The sequence below is a fragment of the Primulina huaijiensis genome, chromosome 9 (assembly GCF_012295235.1).
Source record: "Primulina huaijiensis isolate GDHJ02 chromosome 9, ASM1229523v2, whole genome shotgun sequence".
NCBI lineage: Eukaryota > Viridiplantae > Streptophyta > Magnoliopsida > Lamiales > Gesneriaceae > Primulina > Primulina huaijiensis.
Genome location: NC_133314.1, coordinates 6,030,379 through 6,050,713, shown reverse-complemented (window position 1 = coordinate 6,050,713; position 20,335 = coordinate 6,030,379). Strand labels below are relative to the sequence as shown.

The following is a 20,335-nucleotide window of genomic DNA, read 5'->3' as shown; positions in this document are numbered from 1 at the left end:
CATAAAAATTCGAAAAATCTCTATTATCTAGGCCCTTCTAGTTTTAAAATTGCAATTCAGCCCCTGAAATTTACGAAAATGACCCTTCATCTTTCAAAAATTGCAAAATGGACCCCAAGAATTTTGAAAATTTGCAATTTAGACCTATTTTCTAGGATTCTTCAATTTCAGCCCTTAAAGTTTCGAATTTGTGAAAAAAAGTCCCTAGACCTTCTAAAATTGCGAAATTTGCCCCTATAGTTTTCGAAAATTACTAAAATGTCCCAAAAATTCCTAAAATTTGCCATCAAGCCCACAGATCTGGAAATCCTCAATTTAACCCCAATTTATGGCATTTTAGCCCTCTAGTTGTTCAAATTTATTGCAATTAGGTCTCTAAACTTTCGAATTATAGTAATTAACCCCCAATAAATTTCAAAAAATTGCATGTTAGTCCCTAAGTTCATCAATTCTCTAAAATTCAACCCTTCAACCCCTAACCATAAAATTTGAAACTTACCCTTCAAAATGATGTAAAAATTCGGAACATGCATCCCTAGACTATCAAATTCAATTCTCCTCAATTTATTCCTATCATACATGCTTATTAATTCAAGCAACAATTCAATATAAAACGCTTAAATAGCTGGAATACTTGTAATAAGCGTCGAGTCTGGCTATGCTTGCTCAGCATGCATCACGTAGGCCCTTCCAGTCATGGGTTGATTCTGCTTCGGGGCAACCAGCAGCCTTATGCCCGTCTCCTCCGCACCTGAAGCACTTGTAGGTGCCCCACATGCACTTGCTAAAGTGATGGCAATTACATTCCTTGCGGAGCGGCTTCTTATCAGTCTTCGGGACAACTGCTTTCTCTGGCTGCCCCTTTGGTTTCTGTTGTCCTGGCTGCTTCGGTGGTCCTGAATACGGCTTCTTGCTCTATTGTGACAGCTGCTGTGGAGGCAACACCTTCCTCTACAGCTCCCACTCTATATCCTTCATTAAATGCTCTGCCTGAAGGCTCTCGTAACAGCATCGTTATAATTTGTCATGTTTCCCAACAACACGTCCAGACGTACGGTAGGCTTGAGACCATCTAGAAAGTGTCTCAGCTTCTCAAGCATCATTAGCAATTAGAGGCACAAAGTGACAACCCCTATCAAATTTCTTGACAAACTCGGCAACAGACATGTCCACCTGTCGGAGACTCAAAAAATCTCGCTTCATCTGGAGCCTCACATCAGTAGTGAAGTACTTCCCGTATAATATCCTCTTGAAGTCCTCCAAGGTAAGAGTATTCAGATTCAACCCTCTCTCAGCTCGTTCCCACAACAGAGATGCGTCATCCTTCAACAAATAAATGGCGCATCGGACCCTGTCAGCATCCGCCATGTTCATATAATGGAAGATCACCTCCAAAGACCTAATCCACCCCTCATCAATGATTGGGTCATTAGTGTCAGAAAATCCTCCGGATTATAGATATCATTAGGTCGTCCCTGAGCAGCATTCCAAGCATACTGCTCCAACAAACGAGCCATCCTCTCGAGCACCCGTGAGCATCTGGGGGTGTTCAAGGTATCTCTTCACGCCTCTCCTCCCTAGTTTTCATGGGAATAACACGTGTGGGAGGCATCATTGTACACGTCGTCCAAATCACGTAATCAACATGCATTTAAATTTAAAAGTATGTCTAACCTCCTAATTCATACATCATAGAAGCATTTAAAATTCAGCATATTAAATTTAAAGCAGTAGAACTCACAGACTTGAGCGTCAGCGCCTCTCTCAATAACATCATCACCTACAACCATTCAAATCTAGTGAGTCTAATGAATCAGTATGTTCTAACCATACGTACAAAATAATAAATATACAGGCACATGCATTTAAAATCATACTTTTATTTAAAATAAAAGATGGCATAAACTTGTAAGCGTAAATAAATTATAAATCGTTAAATCACAAACCTTTCATCATCGTAGATCATTTTGGATGAAGTTTGATCCTTGAAAATGACTATCATTTATCATTCATCCTCTAGTCGATTGATCAGTCTATATACACCAAGTACTTGGGCACGGGGTGTCAGCGACTCTCATCACTAGACCGTGGCCAAATATTGAAATACGATCGTTGGGCTTTCTCTGAGGCCTTCTTCCGTAAACGGGCTCATTCTGGGAGACTTTTTCCTCACGATATTCCCACTTGTAAGTTCACTGTTCCTTCTTAAAACGGATCCCCTCATATCCTCTGTGTCACAGTCAATTCACATCCTTCAAAATGTTTTTCTTTTCGTTTTATTTTAAATTATCGTGTCCTTCCAAAAATCTTAAAAATAACATTTCGGAAAAATTGTGCAGCTTTTGCATATATCATAAAAATATCATATCTTCATCATAAAAAAGCATTTTAAACTATCATTTAGCATGTATTATGATTTTTTGGGACACTGCCAAACCTCTCGAACTACCCGGACGTAAAATTATCATTTTACCCTTGAGCCCCGAACTTCCCAATTTTGACTTTTTCATACTATTCTTGACTCGAACCTATCATGAACCATCATAAAAGCTTAAATTTGACTTCTAATATTTTTCTTAGATGTAAATCCGAGCCTTTCTATTTAATGACTTAATAACTAAACTGTGAAGCGTTGTAAACCCTAATTAATTCAAAACTTAATATTTTCTTCCAAAATTTTAAATTTAGACTTTTCATCCTAAACTACCCCGTGAACCATGATCCAATCCCCATGGACCACGGTTCGAGGCCCTTTATTTTCCCTAGCCATAATCGACCCTTCTGCCCCCAAACCAAGCCACGCCCCACCAAAACCCGAGTCACCCTTGAGCTAGCCATGGACCAGAACATGCCTAGACCCTAGCCTACCCTCCTGGACCCTCACAGACTGACCTGGACCAGCGCGCCCCATCCCCATGCACCCTACACCTAGCCACGCACAAGCATGCGCATGGGGATCCTAGGGCTCGCGGCTGCTCCACCTTAGAACCCATGAGTCCAGCGCCTAGGGGACCCCGTAACCCTAATGGTCTCGGCCTGCATAGGGCCTGTCCAAGCCTTTGTCATCGCTAGTGCAACCCCTCCCCTTAACCGAGCCACATGTCCCTCAACCCCATGGAAAACCCTAAGCGCTAGCCACCCTACTCTAGTCATTTCCTGTCCTTGTCCAACCTTCATGTCGTACTTAGATACTCTTTTCCCATCCCTTAAACCTCTCGTATTGGCAGCGTGTCCCTTAGAGCATATAACACAATTCATATCTGCATAGAAACGTTAAAACTTTGAGAAATATATGTCTAAACGTTAAATAATTCGATCTAAATATTTTCATGCTTAAGAACATAAATCATGCATAATACGATTTTAATGGTGCAAAAAAGAAAGTTTAAAAACATGCATTTGCATTAAAAAGCTCGAATATTCAATCGTTGGCGCGGGTTGCGAAGAGGAACGAACGGGAAGCGACTAGCCTTTGATTTTTGCCTTGCAATTTTCGAAAATTTGAGTGTGTATGTTGTGTGTGTTTCGGCAACCCCTAGTTGTCTTAGAACCGTAGGTTAGACTTTATAATTTTCGAAAATTTGGTTTTAAAAGTTATGGTTTTAAGGTTTTTGGTTTAAGAATAATTAGACCCATTAATTGTAGGTGAATTAGGTCCATTACACTACAACAAAAATCCTATTTAACAACACATCAAAGACAACGGTTTTAACAAAAACCGTTGTCTTTTTACTTTTAACAACGATTTTAACAAAAACCGTTGTCGTAGCCTAAAAAAATCCGCTCAAAGACAACAGTTTCTTTAAAACCGTTGTCTTTGATATATCTACGACAACGGTTTTTAAAAACCGTTGTCTATGAGCGTTTTTTTTTGCCTACGACAACGTTTTTTAAAAACCGTTGTCTATGAGAGTTTTTTTTTTTGGACTACGACAACGGTTTTTAAACTGTTGTCGTATAATCGTTTTTCTTCAAGCTACGACAACGGTTTGTAAAAAACTGTTGTCTTTCAACTGGTTTTTCTACAAATTTTGTTGTCAATATTAGATTTCGCGACGGTCTAAGTAAAATCTGTCGCTAACTTTAGCGACGGTTATACTATACCGTCGCTAATTTAAATATTGCGACGGTTTATGTATACCCGTCGCTAAAATTTACGACGGTTTTAAGTAAAACTGTCGCCGATGTAGATATAGCGACGGTTTTCCAAAAACAGTCGCTAAATTTAGCGACGGTTTTTGTATAACCGTCGCTACATTTAGCGACGGTTTTATTAAACCGTCGCCGATCTATAATTAGCGACGGTTTATATTTAACCGTCGCTAAATAAAGCGACAGTTCTTATAAAAGCGTCGCTAATTTTAAATCGGCGACAGTTGAAAAAATAACTGTCGCTAATTGCGACGGTTTAATCAAAACCGTCGCAAACTGTCTATAAATATCCCAACCCTCAGTCCATTTTCTACCCTACCACTTCACAACACTTAAAATTTTTCTCACTTACACAATTTTCATTTCGTTTTTCTCTTTAAAGATTAATAAATTTTTACCACTTCACAACACTTAAAATTTTTCTCCCTTACACAATTTTAATTTCGTTTTTTTTTTAAGTTTAATAAATTTTTAAAATCAAGAATATAATATTTTCGACTGAAATTTTTTTTTATTTTACTGACAAAAATAGCGACGGAAAGCATAAAACACCGTCGCTAATATTAGCGACGAAATTGAATTAATACCGTCGCTAAATTTAGCGACGGTGTATAAAACCGTCGCTCTTTAGCGACTATTTTAATTACGACCGTCGCTAAAATTAACGATGATTTCCGTCGCAAATTTATTTGCGACGGTTGTTTAAAAACCGTTGCAAATTGTAACTACAACTACGCTCTAGAACCGTTGTATTTTAGCGAATTATTTAACCACATCACCTTTAACAACGGTTTTGTATACCTACGACAACGGTTTTTCACCGTCATCTTTAGACGTCTACGACAACGGTTTTTCACCGTTGTCTTTGAACACACCCTTTAACCACAGGGCTTCTAACAACGGTTTTAAAAGGCCTACAACAATGGGGAAAAACCGTTGTCGTAGGCCTTTTTTCTTGTAGTGTTAAGATCCATTTAATTATAAAATAAAAGTTTATTAAAGAAACTTATTAAAATAATAACTTTCGGGCCTTTAAAAGTCATTCGTTTGACTAAAATCGACTTCTCGGATAAAATAAGGCTCGACTAGTGAAATAATTTGGTCTCCAACATTTTTAGAAAATTGTAATCCTAATTAATCATATTATCGAGCCTTAAGACATTTATTGAAAAATATTTTGATCTTGTTCGTCCCTTGTCTAATTATCGAATATCCGGATAAAATTTTTAATTTCATGAACTCATGTCAAATAATGCAATTAAACATTTAATCATATAAAATAGAGTGGGTCTCATGTGATACCGTCTCACACAAGTTTTTGCCTATAAAATATATCATTTAAGCATTTAAAATTAATTAAATAAAATAAATAAGTAATTTAAATAATTTTCATGCATACGGTTTACGTTGATTGATTTTCGGACGTTACAATTTAGGACATCATGGATGAGCACCATTGAGCTTGATAAAAGAGTTCATGAGCTAGAGGTTTGCGTCTCTTAGCGGCAATAGTTCAGTCCTTGCGGTTTTGCATCGCATTGATTTCTTTTGAGTTAACTTCTCGAGCTTTTTGAGATGAATGTTTTAAGTCTAAAGTTGAGTTTTTAATCGGTAAGTTTGAGATACAATATCAAGTTTTATTGCTTATTAGTTTAAATTTAAACCCTTTAACCCTAAGAAGTTCTCAGTATCGTGCTTAGCATTAACATAAAAAAAAATATTTGAATCAATGTTTCACCAATCACAAAGCATTTAAATATGCTCTTTTCCAGTCACTAACATCATTTAATATCATATACTGCAATATGAAATTGAAGATTATAATGGAAATTGTACTGCATCTATTTAAATGTGAAATTCAATTATTAGTCTAAATCAAATAAGAAATCTTAATAAAAAATTCCAATTAACGTGGACAATTTTTTTTTTTTTGGTTATATTCAAAATTTTAACGTGAGCAACAATTAAATAAGTTCTGTTTTTAAAATTTATTTAATTATACTAAGACTTCCAAGGCCCTAAAGATACTTAATTTACACTCTCACTAATTCACTAAGTTGATGATATTTAATATACACTAGCGACATATCATACAAGTTAATATATTATATAAATATTATTTGTTGTTTAAATATAATATATACTTATTTTTCAAATATTTTTAAATATAGTTTCTATGTTTAAATGATAGCTAAATATATTAAAAAAATATTTATCAAATATATAAGAGTTATTGAGAGAAATGCAGAGAAAGATTGTTAATGTCGGGGTAAAATTGACAAGATTTTTCTATTGATAGACAATACCAATGTGGTTACTAGCTCAATATCTGTGATACAGATCGACCTGTTCCATATTTAGTGTGAAAAATAATAAATTTAGAATAAAAGATAATATTTTTTCATGATTGAGTAGGAAATCCTTATCACGAAATTGATACGTGAGACAATTTCATAATACTTTTTGTGTATAAATATTGCATACATTGGGTGGAAGGGTTTTTATTTTAAGACGAACTTAAAACTCAGGTCTCCCCTTAATTAAGAAACGTTTCCGTCCCTACACTATGTGGGGGATAATGGGTGTGGTCGGTCGTTGATATATATGTAATTAATTCCCTATTGAATCTACTTTCCTGGCCAAAGTGTCCTCGTGAGTCCTCGAGATTATGTCCATAATATTAGCCTCATTTTCCTTTTTTTAATTCAAAAAAACTATTGCGAGACGGTATCACATATCAATTTCGTGGGTCGAATATCTTATTTGGATCATCCATGAAAATTTATTATTTTTTGTGCTAAGAATATTAATTTTTATTGTGAATATTAGTAGGGTTGATCCGTCTTACATATAAAAATTTGTGAGACCGTCTCATAAAAGACATACTCTTTTTAATTATGTCTGAAACATTGTGATAGTTTAACAGAATAGAATTAATATTTTAAAAATTTTATATTGTAAATAGAATTTTAAAGAATTGATATTTTAAAATTTTTATATTGTAAATAGAATTTTAAATTATTTTAATGTGTGATACTGACAAGAGCAACACGGATGGAATCTTCTATTAATAACAATAAAAAAATTTGTTTAATATACAATGGAAAAAAGGGCAGCCACTCAAGTAGACGTGCATAGATATAGGAAACAATCCAGTAAGAGAAAAAAAATTGAATTGACTATTTTAGCCAACTTCATTCATTATAGTCCACGAACGAGGAATATGGCATGAGACATAGTCCCTTCTTCTTGAGGTCAAAATAGGCATTTTCCGTCTCATCCATATTCATGCTCTTGCCACTTTTCCCTTCTTCCCCAACTTGCTTTCCCTGGGAAAAGAAAAACATTTATTTACAAGCATGAAAATCTTTCTTCAAAGGTGCCTAAGTTTCTTTTACTTCAATTCGGAAGTTGTAAAATTTCAAAGTTTCGTATATATGACAAACTAAATTTGACAATATAGAAGATGAAAATCGTGAAAGCAAAAATACGTAATCAAAACGTCGAGACCATGTGACAATTACCATTTGATCCTCATTTGTTTTATAGCTGCCCTCCATCTTCATCTTCATCTTCATCTTCCTACCGCCAACCTATATGATTAATTTGCGGAAGAATTTTAGACATACAACCGAATCATCACAAAAATAAAATCTTCAAAATTTTGAAAAACAATAAAGTGGGAAAACTCCCATATGATCCACATACCTTGGGGCTGTTCGCCGGAGAACACGCTGTATCTTCCAAATCATCGTCATTCTGCCAAAAATACTTCTTCCTATTACTCCTCCGGTTCTTCGAACTCGGTTTCTTGACTTTTTCGGTGTTTTTATGATCGAACGATCCAGTCCAAGCCGCATCCGAGACCAAGGACGGATTCAAACAATAATAGGTGTCTTCTGTCTGGTTCATTAGTGGAAAATCATCCAAGTAAGCAGACCAACCACTATCTTGATCGTGAGACGTCGGCATTTGGTTATAGGATGAATTCATATGGTCATCCATTATCTGATAATTCTTAGAAGAAATGTGTTTGGGATTTGCGAGAATTTATATATGAAGAGGAAGGTCAAGTGGTTGTTGCAGCCTGCACGTAGGAGTATCTTTTAAACACTAAACTTATTTTATTAGGGTATTGGAGTAGAACTTAGGACGTCATGAGTTCAAACACATGCACACAAAGTATCATGATCATTTATTATTATTTATTTATTTATTTAAATGATGGTCGAAGTTTTTTCGTTATCACTTGAGTTCGAACTCAGATTTTTCCCGTATCAAAGCAGTGTTATGTCTTTGCACCACAAATTTCAAAAGAATTTCAAATACATTTCATTTCAAATTAAGCATTTTTAATAATAACTGTGACATGTTTCATATACAATTATTTAAGATATGTGTCGTTTGAAATTCATTTTTGAGCTCTTTTCTCAAATGAAATTCCTTTCTCCAAATATCCAAATTCAACCTGAGCATCTTGTACTTGATAATATAATATGACGAAGAGAAAATATGTAATCAGAATATATTGACATGATAAAAATGACCGAACCAAAAATCGATCCGGATAAAAACCTAGAATTGAACAATAGCTAGAAAATCTGATGGAAATTAGGAAATTTGTATACTGGAAACATAAGATACTTTGAGGAGTAGGTCTCTTGTGAAACGGTCTCACGAATCTTTATCTGTGAGACGGATCAACCCTACCGATATTTCACAATAAAAAGTAATACTCTCAGCATAAAAAAGTAATACTTTTTCATAGATGACTCAAATAAGATATCCATCTCACAAAATACGGCTCGTGAGACCGTCTCACACAAGTTTTTGTCTACATTGAGTTATTAATTATCTAGAAAATTGGTATTATTATAATGAGAACTTTTGGGACACTAATATATTAAGGTTTGAAAAATGGAGAAAAAGGGTACCCACAATGTGGAATATTCTTGGAGTAGGGGGCACACGAAGTTGCGACAGTTGAAAAAAACCTAAGGGGATCGAGGTGGGTGACCATCACTATCAATGGAAATAAGATTGCCTCGTACGTGTATTAGTTTATATAATTAACCTTTTTTTAATTACAAATTAAATAATTTGGAATGAGGATTGGTAATGACTATATCTTTAATGTTTTTTTTACTTATTTATATTTTATCAAACAGATGGTGTCCAAATAAAAAGGTTGGCAGATGGCATAACGGCTGCTATCGTTAATTTAAACAACGAATACAAGTTTTAAAGATTTTGGGTATTTGACCCAAAAAATTTTAGTATGACCTTGGCGCACTATGGGGGGCATACCACTTGCTTTAGATATAACAATACATGCTCGACATGTATATGATTCTTAAAAGAAAAAATAATTTTTTTTGACGTACTAACTTGTTTCATTTTGAATTTTGGTCCACTGAGTATTCAATATTTGGTTTTTGTTTCTTAACTTTGATTTTTTTTTTTTTTGCTTTAAATCATATTTCTTTGAAGTGCTGATGTGATATAAGGAATTGTTAATTTGTTTATCGCCACACCGAGAATTGAATCAAAATAGTCGGATAATAAAAATTAATGCACCAAGACCAAAATTTGGCGAGTTAATGGACTAATTTGTGTGAGGCTCCGGTTCTCCGACAAAAGTAAATAAATATTTTTTTTCGGGAAAGAATTTGTTTTAATAAATTATAAGTGCCCATTTTATTTTATTTAAATTTCAAAAAAAATATTTAAAGTATCAAATTTTCAGTTTTGTGAAATTAAATTATATAGACAAACGGGCAACATCTCAACTGTATTTTGACTATCTCAAACATAAACACAATTTCTAATAATAGAAATAGGCCTACTGTCGCTCTCAATCCTGTAAAATAAAAATAATTAACCTCAACTGAGATACCAAGCAGTCACGGTGTTTTATTTTGAAAATGAATAAAGAGCTTGACATTTTTTAGAATAAGAATGAAATATATTGATTTAAACGTTGATAAATTTATTCCAAAAAAAGTTTCAAAATATGGTGACCCGAGCTCCCGCAACTTCTCTACTCTCAATCTCAGAACCTCCGCTTCTCGACATATCCGCTATACTCCACCTAGAGTATTATAATCAGAATTTCGGAGTTTGACAAATAAAGCTTTTGAAAATTGTAGAACTGATCGGCTCAACTGAATTTATTCGAGCTGAAACTATCTAAACTGAAATTGCCCGAACTGATAATTAATTAGTTAAATAATCAGAGGCAATCGAACTGATCGAAGCCAACTGAATTTGTAAATATAACTGAACCATCAGTTGGAACTGATCAGTTATACAGTCAGCTCAACTGATCGGCTATATAGTCAACTAATAATCATTTTGACACGTCATCAGTTAAAGCATAGCCAACAACCGACAATTTGTACAAAAACAGAGTGTAACTCATAATGGGAGTGCCGCATATCAGAATGTCACAGTGTACTATTGTCAAAAGAATGTTGACATATTCGGAAAGCGGATAAGTAATAATTAATGCATTCAACGTTACCGTTAGAAGCAAAGCCTATAAATAGCCGATGAGTTAAGTTAAGACAAGAACTTTTGCACAATTATTCTGAGTGAATTTTGAATTCAAGTATACAAGTTCAGTTACGATATTCATATAGAAAAGCTCACACGTAATATAGATATTTCATAGCTTTTGGGGTATCATCTGAGTTAAAGCACTAACATATTACATTGTTGTATTCGATCTTCTAAGATCAGTTGTTCTAAAAATAGAAAATCAGTTGTATACTGATAAATTGTAAAGGGAACTAAGAGTTTTAGTTTGGCGGTGTCTAAGTCCACTGAAGTGGGTTATTATAGCTTTTGTAATTAATCAAAATCTTTTAGTGAAAAACCTATCATTGTGATAGAAAGGGTGACGTAGGAGCATTTTTGAAGCCTCCAAACATCCATAAAATCTTTGTGTTCTTTGTTTAAGTTATTCTTTGAGAATTCAATTTATCAGTTAATTTATTTCCGCACTTATATTAGTTAACTGACTGATATCGATAACAAGATTCTTGAATTCAGTTTATCACTAAACTAATTCACCATTACCAAAAAAGAGCCAAAAATCTTAAAGTGTTTATTCAACACTCCTTCAAAACACTTTGACCCTTCAAACCAATCCTAACATATAGTATTTTCACACTATTAGTGTAGATGTCCAGCAAGCCAACTTTTCTCTTGGGCTTTTATTGACTATAACGTAAAAAAATCTTTATTTTAATAATATTTTATGATTTTATTCAATTATAGTATTGTGTTTTATCTGTATACTCATGCAAGCAACATAAATAAAGTCCTTGAATATACAATAGTACCATGAGATCTGTCTCGCAACGTAAGATCATGATACTCATTAGGAAGTGTACTGTATATTCTAAACAAGTTCTTGATCGTATCATCCATCTAAAATAAAGATAAATGTCGCTTGAGCTTGAGACTAGCATCTATGATATAGACGCAATGTTTTATTGACCAAGGCATGAGGATATTCATTCATACAGATGAGTGATCATATGATGATGCACTGAACAATCTTCTCTCAGACTTTCCAAGTGGTTCTCACTTGTCGAGTGAAATAGTCCACGGTTATATATGTTTATAGATCATTAGTCCTTTGACTCGGGACAATGTATGGGCTATACGTACTAGTATATATTTTGATCCGTTTGCAGACTCCATTGAGGATCATCATGTGGAGAGGTTGGGTGTAGTTCCAAAATACGTAGGAGCAAATGCATTGTAGTCGGAGATTCACCATTTGCTTACGGGTGAAGAATCTTATGTGGTCTGATGAATTAATAGTGCAAGGAGTATCTGGCCAAAGCAAGAAATGCGCTTTAGAGAAAAGTATTTTCCAAGTTACACATATCATGCCACTATTAATACTCAAATATAAATTACATCGTTATCGAATTCATATAAAACTCTCGATATACTAATGATTGCATATTCGATTGTGATATATGTGATGAAGGGACCATACTGCACGATAATCATGAATTAAGGTTCTTGTAGATACTATCAGCGATACCTAGGGGATCATGAAGCGATGCTACTAGACTCTCTTACCATGATTTGATGGGTCCAATCAGAAATGAGTTATTACATTCTTGATCAAAGAGTTGATGAAAAGAATGAGGCAAATTAGGGTAAGCCCGAATAAGAATAAATGTTATTTTGAATGATCACATGTAGAAGTGAACCTACGACTAGCTGTATCCCCGAACCACACACAAGTATCGGACTCTGTGTTCCCGTTGAGAAAGTCAAAATTCAAGGAGTTGATTTTGACGACTATAGTTTGATGGAGATCAAATAAGGTGCTTATAAAATGGTTTATAAACTGATTACATAGGATGTAAGAAATGAAAGTTAGCTAAATTTTAATTGAGAAAAGAGAGTGAAACTGTCTATTTTGGTGAAGAAGTTCACTAAACTAGCAGTTGTCCATTATGGTAAGTGAAAATTTTGATGTTTTAAATTTTTCGATTTTCATTATATGAACAAGACTTATATCATTTATACATCGGCGCTGTCGGATCGTTGATCGAAGTTATAATGAGTTCGGAATCATTTATTTAGTGAATTTAGAATTGACTAATTAAATTATAGTACTAGTAATAAAGTGACTTCTAATATGTACAAATTCTCATAAAATGTTCTACAGGGGTCTAGAATTAATTAACTGATGAGTTAATTATATAAATTAAATAATTATTATTTAATTTAATTAATATTTCTATGCAAGTAAATGTGTATGTGTAGATATATTAATATTAATATATATATATATATACTTTATATGGAGATATAAAATATGTGTGTATATATTAATATTAATATTAATATATCATACATTATCAAAAGTTGATAAATACATTATATACTAATAATATGAGATTTTTATTATAATGGAATTAAAGAGTCCTCGTGAGATAAGGATCAGGAAACCTGATGGAAGAGAGATTCCTAATGGGATCATGAATCGAACTCTATAAATATACCATAAGGGAGCATATGACATGAGAGAATTTTTGTCCACAAAACTAGTAATCAACTAACAGGTAAAAATACTGCAGTTAAAATTTATGACAAATCGTCATCTCCAAGCTTACGTTTTAAAAATAAATCAAATATGAAACATGTGAAACTCCTGATAACCAACAACATAATAAAAAAACATAGTATGTAAATATCCAAAATCACTCCAATATCAAAACATGATGTGCGGAAAACACGGCCCTCGGGTTCGCGTGAGCACATCCAACTCTGCCTACTCAGTCGTCGGCACCTCCAATCTCCTGATTATTATGCTCACCTGCATCATTCACAGTTAGTGAGTCTAAAGACTCAACACACCTGTAACGTTATAGGAAGTACATATAAATACCAGGCAACAGTGAAAAGTACCGTAATAAAAATACATTTCATGATATTTAAAGCGTAAACGTAAACACAATAAAGCATATGTGTCAAAAAATGTCTCAACATATCATCATATACGTGTTCATCTCTTTTAATTGTTTTTGTTCATTAGTTGTGACTTTCGTATCAGCTCCATCGTATCAGTTCTATTCGATGGATCCATCTACGTATAACAGTGATACCCGACAGCGTGGACATCAGCGACAATATTACCCATCCATTGAGCCTTGGCCTTACAACTCATCGTATACATATACATATTAGTTAATTACAACCAACTCCCTTCCTTCAAAAAGTGTCATCATTTTCATCACTTATAAAAATAATTCATACACGTAATTTTCCTTAAAATCAAGCATGCAACGTATTTTTCATAAATTCATAAAAAGTCATATACATGATAACATAAACATTTGAAACATGTCAAAATCGTTTTTAGGGCGCTGCCAGGACTAAAACTCGACACGCGTGCAAAATGACCATTTTGCTCTTGGAAACCCTAATTGACCATTTTATCCCTGGATCGCAAAATTTTGACCCGAAGCCTGCCAAACTCCTTAAAACACCTCAAAACATAATAATAAGCATTTATTAGACATAAACTCGAGCCCGTTTCAAAACTTATATGATTCGTTTTAAAACTTGGACCGAGGTCCCGATTTTAACCTGAATCAATTCAAAACTTAACCAAATTTTCTCAATTTTTTTACCACACTTTAAAAACATCCTACCAGCCCCTAATTAACCTAAACCAGGCCAATTAGGACCCTCATAAGCCGCTGAAACCTTGATGGAAATTTTTCTACTCTTGCCAACTACAAAACCCTAGCGCTTCAAGCCACAAACCTTCAACTCTGGCCCACGCTATGCCGGACCAACTTCAAACCAACATACCCTAGGACCAAGACCGAGCCTAGCACACCTTTTCTGGACCACTCACTCGAGCCTACAGCCCATTCACTCGACTTCACGCGCATGACCCGAATTGCTCTCCCCGCGCGCCTACTAGCCTCCAAGCCTTTCGATCTTATCCTATACCAAAAAACAGCCAAGCTCCAGCCATTATGGACCACAGCTTGGACCCTCCAGGGTCTGCACCACAGTCCCGATCAGCCCTTGCATGGCCGCTTCAACCCCTTAGCCGATCTAGCCCTAGCTTCCCTCCACAAGCAAGGTCAGATCGGTTCTTCTCTTAGCCATGACTCGACATGCACTCGACCCTTCTACCTCCTGGACCTAGACGTGTCCAGCCCCATAGGACCTAGGTACAGCAGCCCCTTACACCATAATCGAGAAAACGTGAGTTGTAAGCAAAACATGCGGATTTCATGACAAACCGAATGCATAAACGTTTTAACATGAAAAGTCTCTGAAATCTTCATACACGGTGCACACATCAGCATATATACAGCATGAATGATGATAAGAAGAAAGATACATGGCGTGCCTTAACGTATACGTGCTCAAAAACTTGAAGATATGCGCGTAAGGCTTGCACCGGAGAGGTGGGGAAGAATTTTCTTGAAAGCTACGGAAGATTTCGAGACTTGCTACTAAAAATCTTCAAAATGGAGGCTGCTGAAGTGATGAAGGGGCGGCCGAAGTTGCTACTAGGTTTAGGGTAGGTTTAGGATTAGGGTTTGATAGCTTTTTATATACAAGGTTAGTGTGTAATGGGTCCTGATTAAAATAAAATTGTTTAAAAGGGTTTTAGGCCTATTATGCAATTAAAAAAAAAACCTGTCAAGCCCAATGACATTCTCGCAAAATATTTCGTTTTGGTACGTTTTTTAAAATAATGCCCGAACACTCAAAAAGTCCTCTGAATCGATAAAATTTATGTATCGATTTAAAATACGGACCGGTGAGTAAAAATACTCAACCAATGCCCATTTTCGAAATTCTCCCTTAAATACACCATATATTAAATAATTAAAGTTACTTATTTGATAAAAATATTTTTTCTGATTATCCCCGATCTCCGTTACTCGTTCAAGCGCGAAATGCAAATAAAAATTCTAATGCATGAAACTTTTAATATAACCCTGAAATAACACCGATCCATGAAATACTCATGCAATAAAATACATAAAAATCATTAATCACATTTTTTAAATAAAAACCCTAGACTGCATGCAGTCAGGTTACGTAATTCGAATTTCCTAAACATTACATGTTATGATTCGAATATTAGCGCATCGGGAAAGCCCGTAAGGGAAAAGGCCTGAGAAAGAGCCCGTCTATGAAAAAATGTCCCAAAGAGAGCCTGGATGTGGCAAAAGGTACCAGAGGGAGCCCATTTACAAGAGAAGACCTCGGAGAGAGCCCAAGATCAAGAATAGCCCATGGTAATTATTACAAGATCGTGTTCAGTATGTGATTTTGATTTGATGAGATTTGGTTATGTTAAAATTCTGTTTTATTTGATATGATCTGATCGTCTGATATGATATAAGTTCTGAACTGTTCCGTTATTGACTTATGCTCTGAAAAATGATCATTTTAAAGATATGTATATTTATAACTTGTTATTCTAGTATTCGATCAGCCTCCACTTGCTGACTATTTCCCAAAATTCTCATCCTCGTACGTCCCTCCCCAGATAATAATGAAGACTAGGTGCAAGAGATGGAACAAGATCAATTTTGGGGCTGGTGAAGAAATCCAGAGTTATGAAGATCAAGTCCCTGATTTCATGATTATAGTTTATTTGCTTTCGCATTTCGTACTTTTCTTTGTAAGAAAATCTTCTTCATTATTTGTATTTCATTTATGTAAAGACAATGTTCTTTTATGAATTGAACTGGTTTTTTGCGACTTTCTACGAGGCTTATTGTTTTCAATGAAATTGTTAAACAATACCGGATGTCATCTACACCTCAGTCTCGGGGCGTGACATGAATGACTATGTCGATTCTTAGAAGATGTTCCAAGATGGGTGAAACATGTGCGGACTATATGTATATATTATGATAGACAATCTGTGATCAGAAAGACAGAAGACAATATGTATAATAATAATTCTAAACATATATGTCATAGACACAATACCATTAGACTACTAAATTCAACTGAAGTTTTCTCTATTGACTATAGAAAGTCAAATGATAATATAGAGGATTTGCTAACCAGTTAAACAGAGAGTTTATTGTGAAACCATCAAGGAGAATGAGACTTAATCCTATTGAATAAATCGATGAAAAGGAAAAAACCAACCTACGCCGACGAAGATCCTAAAAACTAGGTTCAATGGGACAATCTAATTGCACATATTTGGTGGATTACTGTGGGGATTATCTCTACTTCGTTCTTGTCATGAAACGATGAATGTTGAGTATAAACATAAAACTTTTAATGATTCTTATGCGGAACAATAAAGAATCACCTATGTGAGAGAAATGGTGCCGCTTTGAAATAATTATAAGACTCAATTCTAAACTCTCTCATAGAACCATGCATGTGTTCATGGCAAAAAAGAATACAATCATGATAAAAGAATTGTACGAGGAAAAGTCATGTGTGAAGTATATCTTAATTTATATAAATGACATAACAATCCAATGATATCATATCTACTGAGCAGCTAGTAAAACAAATATATTTCATAAGAAAAAGTTCTAAGATTAACACATACTTATCATATGCAAGAATCAACTGTAGAGCTTTATCATCAAGATTTTGTATCAATTTTGATTTATGTGAGAGATTTTTGGAAAATGAAATCAAAATTCAAACTAAACATCAACCTCATGTATTTAAAAAAATATATATTCTCATCACACGTTAGAAAATAGCTTCCCTTAAGTTTATAAATGTTACTCGTGCACATTCATCTCCTTTCACCTCAGACATTCGTTAATATGTCCCGTAATGATTTCATGGATTATTTGTTGGATTCACGAGCTAATTGTGTTCGGCCCCTCTGCAGGGTCAGCATTGGGTTTATTCGATGATTGATCAAATCGAGTTTCGAATAATCGAATCAAACCCAACTAAATTTATTTGATAAAACCCAAACCAAAATTGAATGTTGTGAAAGTCAAATCAACATAAAATCGGTTATTTCAGCCGTTAACCAAAGTAACCGATTTTTTTTTTAAAAAAAATTTAAAAAGGCTAAAGCCAACAAGAATTAAAAGGTTAAGAAGCCCACATCTTACATCAACAATATATTACTACAATTATAAATATATTAGTCATATATAAAAATTTATATATATTTTTTAAAAAAATCGGTTAAATAGTTAATCGGTTTTTTTATATAAAAGCCCAAAATCGAACTGATTTAACCAATATTTTCACAAATTTAAACCGAATTCCTAAATTAAATAAATCGAATTTTCAAATTTATTTTGTTCAATCGATTAATTCAGTTTAACCGAATTAATGTTATGAAACCTGAGTATAATTAAAAGGGCTGAACCATGCATGTGGATATAGCCCATGAGTTGGCCCAAGTCGATCGAGCCCATCTATGGAAATGAAATTGTGATGAAAAAGGGTGGTTTGTGCCTGGAAGTGGGATGGGGTCATCAATGGCGGATGGGATCATCTGCCAACTACAGAGGAACTCCGGAAACTGGGGCGACGTGGTGGAAGAAATAGTGAGAATAGAGAAAAGGGTGTTTCCCAAACACGAGTCCCTCGCCAAATCATTCGAGCAGGAGCTCAGAAAGAACAACTGTGGCCTGCTTTACACGGAAATTGGAGGTGATGTTGCTGGATATGTCATGTATTCTTGGCCCTCTTCGCTCTGTGCTTCCATCACGAAGCTCGCAGGTTCGATTTCGTTTTATTTTTCGTTCTTAATTTTGATTTTTGGATTAGAATGTTTGGTAGTTTGAAGTTTTGCTTTAACATGCTTGTATGTGGTTAACTACTTTTACACTAAAAGATATATGATTTCAGAAATATATACAATTTTTCTTCGGCATATTTGATGGATATTATGAATTTTGAAATATATCTGAGCTAGTTGTCCATAGTGGGTAGCGCCCATAGCGCAAAGGTTGTCCGTAGCTGTATCGCATAGCAAACCGTGTCATGAGAGCTATTTGAAAACAGCGCCACAAGCATATAAATTCGACAGCCCGATGTATGGCGCTGTTATCGTCTCAATGCTATTTTATTGATAGCGACGATAACGCTCGCTACGTGGAAGTGTTGTGCACGTAGCGCCACGCCCAGTAGTTAAGGCTAAATTTCAGAGAGGCGAAGGATGAACCCTTTAAGGCAAGTTTCAATACTCAAGATAGCATTTATTCCTGAGAATAAGGGTAGCTAAGCACAGGGGAAGGCAGAAGTTAAAAAGAGCGAGCAGGAAAGAAAAGAGGTAGCACGTAGCGCCCTGTAGCCACTGGGCTTCACTTCGCGTCGCTACGCGCTATAACGAGCGCTACACTTGCTATTGGCATCTATGATCTATGATGCAAATAACATTAATAAATCATAGACAATTACAAGGAGTAGAGTCCATCGTGCCCGAACTACAAGCCAAATACATCGCGTCGGATTTCCATAATTTACTCAGTGGTAGATCGGCTATTGTTTTCTGCTGGTCCCTTTTGTCATGTCTCTCCAAACCAAAGTGAGCTTTATGATCCTTGTCCGAGTATTCATCGCCTCGTCTAAGTTTTCTTTAATATTTCCTGGCTTAAAATGTACATTGAACTCCCGTTCGAGAGTTCTTCCGCTGTCATCTCAGGTGCTATCTTTATTCAGGATTCAAAGTGCCTTATCTTACAGTTTGAAGATGCAACGTAAAATATCCATGTAAAAGCCACAAAGTGTTAAAAATTATCCAATAATTTGAGGATATTGATCGGGTGAAACTTATTAATTCTCTTTCTTTTTTCACAATTCTGTAATCTACTATGTGCTGAGGTTTGTTTTATCTTTGTTCCTAAAGGGACTTACTTTTATAATATGTGTTTGTAAATATAAAATGTAGTGAAAGAGAACTACAGGAAGCAAGGTCATGGGGAAGCATTGCTCAAAGCTGCAATAGACAAATGCAGAACAAGAAACATCCACCGCATAACGCTTCACGTAGATCCCTCGAGAATCCCGGCTGTGAGTCTGTACAAGAAATTCGGATTCCTCGTGGATACTCTTGTACGAGGTTACTATTCTTCCGACAGAGATGCCTATAGAATGTACTTGGATTTTGATGCAGATTAGGATACAACCAGGTTACACATACATGATATATGAATTCAATTCCATTTGTGGTTGGAAAAAAGTACATTTGATCCGTTTGTCACTTTTCATTTATTTAATTTTTTGTTTGGCAATTAGCCAGTTAAAATTACATATTCAAGAAAATATTTATGTGAACCACTTTGAGTTTCCCATACTTTTACTGTATATATGATATATGATTTATGGTATTCTCATATGATCTGTCTTGATGTCTAACTACCATGATGGTGATGGATGTATGAAACTCCCATTGATTTTTTATTTTTATTTTTTAGTTTGGGAAAGAGGTTGTTATAATTGAGTTCCGAACCCGATATGTCGTCTCAAACTTGGGACCTTGGTATCATATGAACTATTATCGATCGGCGAAACTCCAATATATTTTATTTAGCCATCAAGTGTGTTTGCATGTGAGGAGCCATATTATGATTGAAAAAGATCTGAATTTTGATGGTACTGCTTTTTATCTTCATTCTGGTTTAATCAGTGGATTGAATCTCTGAGTGTAGCAAAATTATATTTCAAC

General features: G+C 34.9%; 2 protein-coding genes across 2 annotated transcripts; one reads left to right on the top strand and one right to left on the bottom strand.

Annotated features, from left to right (window-relative positions):
• Positions 1-7,262: 7,262 nt before the first annotated feature.
• LOC140984023 (vascular-related unknown protein 1-like) lies at positions 7,263-8,334 on the bottom strand. The gene is made up of 3 exons (XM_073451173.1): positions 7,861-8,334; positions 7,677-7,745; positions 7,263-7,481 (listed from the first exon to the last, which is right to left on the bottom strand). The coding sequence occupies exons 1-3, from the start codon at positions 8,155-8,157 to the stop codon at positions 7,347-7,349; spliced, it is 501 nt and encodes a 166-aa protein (XP_073307274.1). The 5' UTR covers positions 8,158-8,334; the 3' UTR covers positions 7,263-7,346.
• Positions 8,335-18,099: 9,765 nt separating this feature from the next.
• Positions 18,100-20,005, top strand: LOC140984971 (uncharacterized). Its single transcript, XM_073452684.1, has 2 exons — positions 18,100-18,387; positions 19,559-20,005. Exons 1-2 carry the CDS (start codon positions 18,132-18,134, stop codon positions 19,786-19,788), a joined length of 486 nt encoding a protein of 161 aa, XP_073308785.1. The 5' UTR covers positions 18,100-18,131; the 3' UTR covers positions 19,789-20,005.
• The last annotated feature ends 330 nt before the right edge of the window (positions 20,006-20,335 follow it).